The sequence below is a fragment of the Drosophila willistoni genome (assembly GCF_018902025.1).
Source record: "Drosophila willistoni isolate 14030-0811.24 chromosome XR unlocalized genomic scaffold, UCI_dwil_1.1 Seg144, whole genome shotgun sequence".
NCBI lineage: Eukaryota > Metazoa > Arthropoda > Insecta > Diptera > Drosophilidae > Drosophila > Drosophila willistoni.
The window spans coordinates 10,667,299-10,677,323 of NW_025814057.1; the positions used below are offsets into that span (position 1 = coordinate 10,667,299).

General features: G+C 33.6%; 1 protein-coding gene across 3 annotated transcripts; it reads right to left on the reverse strand.

The window, feature by feature from the left end:
- Window positions 1-567: 567 nt before the first annotated feature.
- LOC6639329 (dnaJ homolog subfamily C member 5 homolog) lies at window positions 568-8,193 on the reverse strand. 3 transcript variants are annotated; one of them, XM_002061615.4, is made up of 7 exons: window positions 7,801-8,193; window positions 5,161-5,299; window positions 4,945-5,097; window positions 4,736-4,867; window positions 3,312-3,377; window positions 2,444-2,657; window positions 568-1,116 (listed from the first exon to the last, which is right to left on the reverse strand). In XM_002061615.4, the coding sequence occupies exons 1-7, from the start codon at window positions 7,833-7,835 to the stop codon at window positions 1,094-1,096; spliced, it is 762 nt and encodes a 253-aa protein (XP_002061651.3). In that variant the 5' UTR covers window positions 7,836-8,193; the 3' UTR covers window positions 568-1,093. The 3 variants fall into 3 exon arrangements, with proteins under 3 accessions (XP_002061651.3, XP_015034564.2, XP_046867961.1); XM_015179078.3 differs by lacking the exon at window positions 3,312-3,377; XM_047012005.1 differs by lacking the exons at window positions 568-1,116; window positions 3,312-3,377 and having other exon boundaries at window positions 2,436-2,657.
- Between the last annotated feature and the right edge of the window lie 1,832 nt (window positions 8,194-10,025).

The following is a 10,025-nucleotide window of genomic DNA, read 5'->3' on the forward strand; positions in this document are numbered from 1 at the left end:
TTTATTTGTGTGTGTGTCTCCTTCTTTCCTCCCCCTCTCTCTCTCTATCTACTTGTCTGTCTCTCTCTCTCTCTCTCTCTCTTAAATAATACGTGAATAGAGCGAGAGAGAAAGTAATTGATTTAAAGGAACAGATGACAAGAGAGAGAGAGAGAGATAGACAATGGAGCAAATTTTGCGAGTCCTTCAATGACATATTCTTCTTTGTTTTTCACATTACTCATAACAACAAACTTTTCTAAGCTAAGAGACGAAATTCCTTGACAAATGCAAACTAATATACATATTATATAGGTATATATAGTAAGTAACTATAATTACAATTTGCTTTATGCAGTAATGTTTAGGTCTTGTTTGTTTATTTTTATTTTTTGTGTTAATTAATCAAGTTACTTCACTTCCATTAAAAGGATCAAATACATAATTATGAATAAGCATATGCCGTAATTTTCATTTCGTTTAACTTTACTCTCTTTTTTTTTTATCAATTTCAATTTGAATAGCTACCAAAAATGTATGTTTTTTATATATATATATATGTATATATTTTAAGGTATATATGTGTAATTAGATTTCAATCAAGCACACATAGATTGCGATATATATGTGCTTGAGGCTTATTTGCTTTTGCTTTTATTATTTAAATAAATAAACTTTATTAAATTTCACACACAAAAAATTAGATGAATGGACCAAAATCAACCCTGAAAGCTTTCGCTTTGACGTAATATTTTTAAAATTAGAATTAACTTCTATATAGCTTACAATAAATATATAAGTTTATACATATACATATATGCATACTTTCTTTTTTTCTTTTGTTTTTTTTTTTTTAAATTATTAAACAAACATTTTTTTTCTTGCAAACTTCTTCTTCCTTTTTACTTCTTGTTGTCGGTTCTGAAACATTTTTTGTTTCACATTTTGTAAGTTTATGTTTTAGTTTTTTTTGTTTTGTTTTGTTTGTGTAGTTTTCGTTTTTTTCATTTGTAATTTGGATGGGGAAAATATGGAAACATATTAGGGGGGACTAGGATGGGGGGACGGGTCGAGCGGGGTGGCATGTCTCTCGCTTGAAGCCATAATATTATGCCTAATATTTCTGTTTAACCATATCTAGAATGTGAGAGAAAGAAAGAAAAACAAAAATTGAAAGAGAGATAGATAGAGAGAGGAATATATCAAGCGAAGGGATGAGTATAACAAAAATGATCAATTAAATTAAAAAAATTGTTGATCAATTTATGTACACAATGTAAATGTGAATGAATAAAATCAAATGGTCGAGCGCAGTGGCAGTGTGTCTTTGATTTTTGAATTTGTTTTCTAAATAATATATTCATAGAAACCAAAACTGATCTGATTTTGACCATAATGCTACTAATTGTGTTCACAGAATGCACATTTTATTTGATGAAGGATATATCCTACCTAATCATGTAATCGAAAACAAAAGTTTGCAAAGATTTGGCTAACATATACATACATATAGAAACATTAGACAGATCTTCTAATAATCTTGGAATTTTCAGAAATGAAATAAATAAAATAAAATGTGCAACAAGTTAGAAAAAAAAAAGAAAAAACAAACAGAAAGTGACTCGTTTTCCATTAAATAAGTTAAAAATATTAAATTTAATAAGTAATATAGCCTAAGTTTCGTTTAAATCTTTACAATCTCTTGGCTCTTGTGATAGAATGAATAATGTAACATTATAAACCCAAATATATCTATATATATATATACATATATATAAATCTATGGACGTGTTTTGGTTGATTCAAATAATATAAAAGTAATAGATAAACTTGAGAACTTGTACAACGACGACGACGACGACAATTCGTTTGTGTTAGCTATTTCTTATGGCCATGAGGATATGAGTATCTAAAAATATATATTATGTATATTTTAGATCCTATAATCTGGTGCTACACATGTTAGTTAGAGAGCTTAACTGCTAAAGAGGTGTATTAATTGTGGGTTTTTTTTCTGTTACATACATATATTGTGTGTATATATATAAACGCAGACTCTCAAATTGTCTACTGAAAAAAGTTAACAGATTTCATGTTTCTGGTATCGAAAATTACAATAATATAATTCTGTGTGTTTATATATATATATATATTCTTTTTTGTTTTTCCCTCCATGCACAATTAACAACAAGTTCGATGGTCATAGACGCTTTTGTTAAGGTATCTGTTTAAGCCAAGTTTAAATTGCGTGTCTTGCGAGTAGAGTAGAGTAGAGTACACACTCTGTCTCTGTTTCTGTCCCCTCATTTCCATTGATTCATTCATTCATTCGTTCGTTTGTTTCTTGTTGTGGTTTGAGTTATCGGGGTTCATTTTGATTTCGGGTATTCGGTTTGAATTTAGTAACGTTTTTTTTTTTTGGTTTTAGTTTCTTTTTTGTTTGCTTTTGCTTTTGTTTATATACCTGGCGTGTATGTAGTCTGTTCTGTTGTATTCAGCGATGTACTCTCATTGGCTGCCACTGGGGCGCCAGTGAACGGATTGACGCCAACGGAGGCGGCTCCTGCGGGCGGTGGCATGGCATAGACCGGCTGACTGCCGCCAGCCTGTTCGCGTGGCTGTGTGGTAACAGGGGCACCACCTGCGCCCAGGTTAACATCATCGAGATCGACGTCCTCCTAAATTGTAAAAATACATTAAATCGGTTAATAATTTGATTGATAATTATCAAAAGGTATCTAAGTTTTCTTGTTGTTGTTGTCAGTGTGTACTAGGAATATTTTAGGAATATTTCATTCATATGTTTAGTCAAAAACTTGTTCAGCAATTAATTTCAAATGTTAACTACAACAAAATACTATACATTTTATACATAGATAAGAAGGTTTTGTTTGCTTTACTTTAATATACATAATACTAGTAGCCAAAATAAAGTCAGCAATTGCAAAAAGTTAGTAATAAGCCATAAAAAAATAAACTACAAAAATAGCATTTAAGATAAAAAATGAAATAAATAGATTTACCCCAAATTATATATGTACATATATAAATCATATATGTTTGATCAAAGATCAATAAACACAATTTTAGTATTTTCTTGAAAAAACATTTGTTTTGTGTTGAATTGTTCTTAAAGTACTTTTTAATTTAGCATCTTGATATGGGGTTAGTCATGGGTTTTAGTATTCATTTGGTGGATTTGTTGGTGCTTGGATTGGTTTGGTTTTTAGTTGTTGTTGTTATTAGTTTAGTTTGTTTTTTTTTTTTGGCTTGAACAAAATCCGATGTCATGCGTTACTCGTGCCGATATCATTTTCAATATCAATACTTACAAGACGCGGCGCTTGTCCCAGATGCGGTGGCAGATCGCTGGCCTCTCGATTGCCGCCATCGGGTCTCTGTGCCATATTTCGATTCAGTTTGATTTGGTTTTTGTATTGGGAGGTTGTTTTTTGTTTGGTTTTTTTTTGGTTTGTTTTGTTTTTGTATGTGTGAGGTAGTATAAAGGTGGTTATACGATTTACAAGTTGATGAAGTCGATCGAAATGAAAATTAAGAAAAAAGAGAGAAAATGTAAATTGTCGTTTTTTTTTTTTGGATTTTTTCGTTTTCATTTGGGGAGGGGCAACAAAAATATAAAAGAAATATATGTCAAAAAAAAAAGGAAATTTATATAAATCAATCAAGTCTCGAGAGAGACATAAGGAGAAAAAAAAAACAAGAAAAGCAATCGTGGTTTCACAACTAAGGAATTGTTTATATATATTTACATACATATATATACATATATATGTGTTAAACTGTCATAAAGTTAGATAGATTTTGAAGCATTTGATGATTTTCGTGAAGTTTGCAATAATAATAAAATATATAAATTAACACAAGAAAAATAATAAAGAGAAAACTATCAAATAAATGATCGACAATTGTTTTGGATTGTTGTGGATGTATTTTATTTTTTCTTTTTTGGAGGTTGGTTTGGTGGTTAGTTAGTTTGGTTGGTCCCGTTTACCTTTAGTTATCCACACTTTTTGATAATTCGTTGACTTGAAAAGAAATCGTAAGTATATATACAAAAACAAACATATATACTTACCCCACGAAAATGAAAACTTAAGCAGAGACAGTTAGAGCAATTGTTTCAAAGAACAAGCCAAAATAAACAATTAAATAAACAAAAATGAAAAAGAGACAAAGAAGGAACAACAAAACAGCATGCCAAAAATATATATGAAGCCGTAAATAAAGTTCCAAAAAAAATTAACAGAGAACGAAAAAAAAAATTAAGAATCAACATCAAAAAATAAAGCGCTTTTAATTTATTGTCAGAGTGTCAAATTTCGAATTTTTTGAAAGTTTTTGACTAAACATTTGCTATTATGATCAAGGTTTTATTTTTTTGTGGATTAGTGGTTAAATGAAGTTAGGAGGTGGAGCGTGGTTTGGTTTAGTTTGATTGGTGGTTGGTGGGGAAGTGGGGAAAAATACCTCACAAAAATCATCAAAGTGGTTTCAGTGTAGGAAAAGTCTATATGAAGCGTGGTGTTTGTTTGCATGTAAGTGTATTGGTTGGTTTGGTTGTGTTTATAAGTGCATGCATTTAATATTCTAAATTGTATTTAAAAATAATGCATCTGATTGTTTTTCTTGTTTTTTTTTTTTTTTTTTGGTTTGGTAACTAATTGGAATTTGCATTTTTTTTTTTTTTTTTTTTTGGGAAGGTTTTTGATTTTTGGCTCTATACAACTTCACTCACATTCAAATGTGAATACTGATCGTGCGACTCATTCACCGGTGGCTTGAATTTGCCACAGCAGAAGTTGCAACAGCAGCAGCAACAGCAACAACAGCAGCAACCCGTCAAGACTGTACAACATATAACCAAGGCCTGTAAGACACAAAGTAAACGACATTAGTAACGTGATGATACGTTGGGCTATATTTAATATTATGTGTATATATTACCTTCACCGCTGGCGATGTGACCACAAAGTATGCGTTCACATTCTCCTCACCAAACTGTTCGGCTATATACAGACCCAATGATCCATAATTATCATAAATATTACGTTTAGTTTGGTCACTCAATATCGAATGGGCCCGATTGACTTCCTTGAACTGCAGACAGACAAAGAAATGATTAAAAGGTTTTGCGAAATTCTATAAATTACTATTACTTACCTTATCGGCAGCATCAACATTGTCTGGATTCTTATCTGGATGGTATTTAAGAGCTAGTTTTCGATAAGTCTTTTTAATATCATCAGCTGTGGCTGTTTTTGGAAGTCCCAAGATCTCGTACAACGAATCTCCCGATGTGCTATAATATAAAAATTTCAAATAAATTATTAATTATGGAAATATGTGAAAAACGAATGCCCTAATTTCAGATAAGTTTGAAGTGTAGTAAGCATTTGTTTTTTAGAGCTTCGAAACGACATTCCACATTGCTTCATTAGGTTAGGGGCTTTTTTTTATGCCCTTATACCCTGTATTTAGAAGGGTATATATGTATGCACGAAGTGGAAATGATGATAAGAAGGAGAGAGAGAGAGAGATGGGACTTCTTAAGTCATCGTGTTTATCTCCTTATCTGGTTGTTTGTGCAAATTTGTTTTTGTTTTTAAATGACTTGATAATTGCCATGTAGTCTCATTTGGCATTATAAAGCCTCCCTTTTTGTTTAGAGCACTTGGCGTTGATCTGAGTGGACACTTTTTTAGCGGAAATAATATACGATTGATTAATATGAATCGTGTAAAGTATCTTAAAGTCGATTTACGACATGCAGTTCCCTTTTTTACCGCTCTCAGCAACATCACTCATTCGCTATTGCCTTCTGTTCAGTGTTGGGCGTTGGACGATGTCGTCGATTAGGTATATATGTATATATATATTTATATATATATATATATATAGGTTATACTTATATGTATATATGCGCATTTAAATCGATGACTAAGCGTCGTCGTTCACACACAGCAACAGTTTTAAGAGTAGTGCAACACGCAATGTGAAATACTTGAGGGAAAATAGTTTAGTGCCCCACAGTTAAAGAGGCGGAGTCCCTTGAGACGGATGCGTAAGCACCTCCCACCTCTAACGGTTCAACAAAAAATAGAAAAGGAAGAAGTAGAAGAAGAAGACATCGTCGGAAGCGTAACATGGCATTGATGAGGACAACAACGGACAACGGGGACAAGGCAGCACCTCGACAATTGCAAAGGTCGCTCCGTGCAGCATAAAATGCATTTCATATGGATTTTCTTAAGTATCCGTCCGCCAGCCCGGCCGCCCGCCAGCACCTTCCTCCTACTAACCGGAACGAGGGTTGAGAAATGTTAAACAGAAGGCAAATCTACAAAAAGCTGATAAGACAACAAGGCAACAGTGCGGCAAAGTGGATGATGATTAGCAAACGCTGACGACAAAGTAAGTGTTCGTGTAGGGGTAAAAGGGGTAAACCAACCAGCAGCCAATGGGTATACATATATGTTCTATTTCGACATAACATTTTCTTCTTTTTTTTAGCATGTCCTTTAAAAAGAAGAAAGAAGAAGATTGCTTCCAAGGACAATACTAAATCATGTTGCAGAGTTCGAAAGGGCAAAAGCAGCCAACGCAAATTTTACATTTTTGGCAAACTCAGAATTTGGGCCAAAAACCAAAATGACCGTCTAACATAATATTATTACTCATAGCGAGACCAAAAAAAAATAATCAAATCAATTGTTAGCGAGTGAAAAAAAAGACGGCTAAAACAATGCTTGGCTGTAATACTTTATAGATAACAAAATATAATCATGGTCTACACACACACACCTAATTCCTCAATGTGGCATAACTTTTGGTTTTCATGTTTATGCGATTGATTATAGGAATTTCGGAGAAAAAGGCTTGACTAGGTACTTTTTAGAACCTTATTAGCTTTCAAGTTTTTAATGATTAAATGCTAATTTTCTACACATTGTAGAGGCTTGTTATTTTTTTTTATGGATTTTCCAATTGTTTAGAGATTGTTGCATGAAAATGTATTTAGTCAAACTTCCTTTTTATATAATGAACAAAATAAAAATAAATAACAACAACAACAATGAACATTTCGTGTTTTGATAACGTATAAACGGTTAACGTAAAGGTAAAAATTCATCGGCACTTGTTGTTATCACAAATCAGCATTTGCAGCGTGTTTTTCACACACTCCGAAAAACGGTGTGTGTGATTGATATTAGTGTATGTATTTGCTGTTGCACGAAATATTAGCCAGTTATACATGTATATAGTATATACTTTTTTTTTTGCTATATTAAATGCCATTTCATGAAATTGACAGCGAGAAACTAAACTCAACCCGTCAATGACAAGCAGAGCCCAGACTGCAAGCAGTATTTCCCTTGGCCTTGCAGCAGCTGTCAGAGCCCCTCTTTACTCATGCTATCCCCCTATCTTGAATGACTCTCTCACTGTGTCTCTCTCTCTCTTTCTCTGTCTTAACGATCCCTCTCGCTTTGTTTATCCTGCAAAAGCAAAGGAATTCCATACGGCTAACGTTATTTCTTTTCTTTCCTTTTTTTTCTGCCGCGAAAAATCAATTTGACGCCAACTGCGCTGCCAACGCGCAGCTGCTAGCCTCGGCATTTGCTTTGTGTGTGTGTGAAAGCCTGCGTATGTATTGTATATGTGTGCGCAGAAAGAAGAAAAAAAATATGTAACAGGAGGAAGAGAGTACTACCACAAGCGTCAGCAGCGTTTTTGCTTCTTATTATTTTTGCGAATTTTCTATTTGTTTTTCTATTTTTTCCTTTCGATTTGTATACTTACGAGAGTTTTCTTTTGTCCATGCCACCTCCGCTCATATTGGCGCCGTTGTTGTTGCCGCTGTGTCACGATTGTTCTTTTGAACTATTATTTAGCACTTTTGGGCCCAAGCTAGCGCACACCCACTGGACACCTTTTTTTTTGCTGAAAACACACACACTCACACACAGGTAACCGCGCGCACACACAGATAGAGACACCGATTAGGGGCAAAAAAAAAATATTTGTGTATTTTTCTTGTTGTTTTGGAATTACTTTGCACTTTATCACCGCACACAAGTACGCTACGCACACGTCCGAGCGAAGCGAAGTTTGAAATTTAGTATTATTTAAATTAAATTAAATAAATTTCATGCGCGATACATCCATGCGTCGTCTTTATCGGTGTCTCAATTCGCTCCTCTTTCATAAACATATCGCCCTTCGTTTTTGAATTCGGCTCCAATTCGCCGCGATTGTATAATTCCGAGGCGAACTCCCGATATTTATCGATAAGTCGCAAATCGATTTTGATCGAAATGCTTTCCAACACTGCACGCAGTTTTTTTAACGGCTGTTCAATTTAAACTATTCTTATTTTTTCGTTTATATTATATACTTGTAAGCAAATGTATTTAAAAATCATTAAAGATAGTGCAGATTATTTTAAAGGCATTTTAAGAATACATTTACATCTAGTTGCTTAATACACTGTCAATTTCGGCGAACCGCTAATTACATATCAAATGCTAACAGATTCATTTAAACTTACATTGAATAAACGATTATTTTCAATTAAAAGTGTAAATCCATAGGTATTCGATAGGGCTAAATCCTTTTTTTTTTATTACTTTAAATTAAAGATTGGTCTAACTTTGAACTTATTTTTTAAAAAATTTTGAAAATAACTTAGTTTAAAGGCTGCAATGCTAACGATACATGATAGCTCACCTACAGCTGGGCTAGCGGGATTCACACGTATTGAAGGCATGGCCACACTTTCCGTCTGAATTCACAAAACGGTTTGGCGGTTGAAGTGAGCGGACGTGCAAGAGCGGGCTTTTCAATGCGAATCAAATGAAACGTAAAAATAATATAATATTTGAACCCGTAAAAAAACTAACGAAACGAAACGTCTAGCAAATAGAAACGGCGCGTGTCAAGTGTATATAATTTTTTTTGTTTTTGTTTTTTATTTGATTTTCAGGCCGATATCGAAACAATAAAAGGCGAATAAACAAAAAACTCTTTTTGCATGCTTAACATCTGCGTCTGCAGACCAAATAGCCGCAATGTTTGCAAATGTTGGCGCGTTTCTAGCAACAGGTGTCTGTTGGATTTTGATTTGGAATCGGATGTTTTAATGCCGATCTCTCGAGCATTTGAGCATTGAAAAACGAAAACGAATTGTGTTTATTGAATGATAAATATATATAGTTGTAGACATACTTACATACATATATACTTATTATACTACATATAGGCTCATTTATTAAATGTATGTATTTTAGCCAAAAATGGGTCAACCAAAAAAGCAAAATAATAAGAAAACAACAACAAACTGTCTGTGTGCGGCGCGTGAAGAAAATTGAATTGAATAAAATTGAAAAATTGAATTGACCAATGTCTGAGAAATCGAAATCTATGTCAGAAATGTGGCACTAATAAATTATCGCACATACCACGCCGCACTCACTCACTCACTCACTCTCAAATAAGTATTTCATTAATGCAAAAAGAAAAACGAAACGGAAAAAAAAGAATATCTAGTTTTGTTGGTTTTTTGCGAGTGCTGCCTTTGAACGTGACCAAATTTTGTAAGCACCAAAAGTGACAACAACACATGAATTAATAGGAGAAAAACACTTACACACACACACAAACGCACGTAATATAGAAAAGAAAAAAGTTTGCACAATTAAGAGGAGACCGTCGGCCTAGAGCATTAGATACTTTACAGACATCTAGCCATCAGCACTCGCATCCGCATCCACATCCGCACCTGCGACCCATAATCGCACTTCACTGAACCGACCGAACAGAGTCGCGAGAGGGTTAAGGTAAATTTTATGGCTTACTTAGGTCTTTGGCCTATAAATAGGTACATATAACGGTATGTGCTAACTAACAACTATGTATGTATGTATGTATGTATGTATGTCTCCTTTAATCAGTGCGTATCTAAACTTATACACGAAAATCCATATGCAATCTAATTAGCATCGAAACGTAAATGAAGTGTACAACCG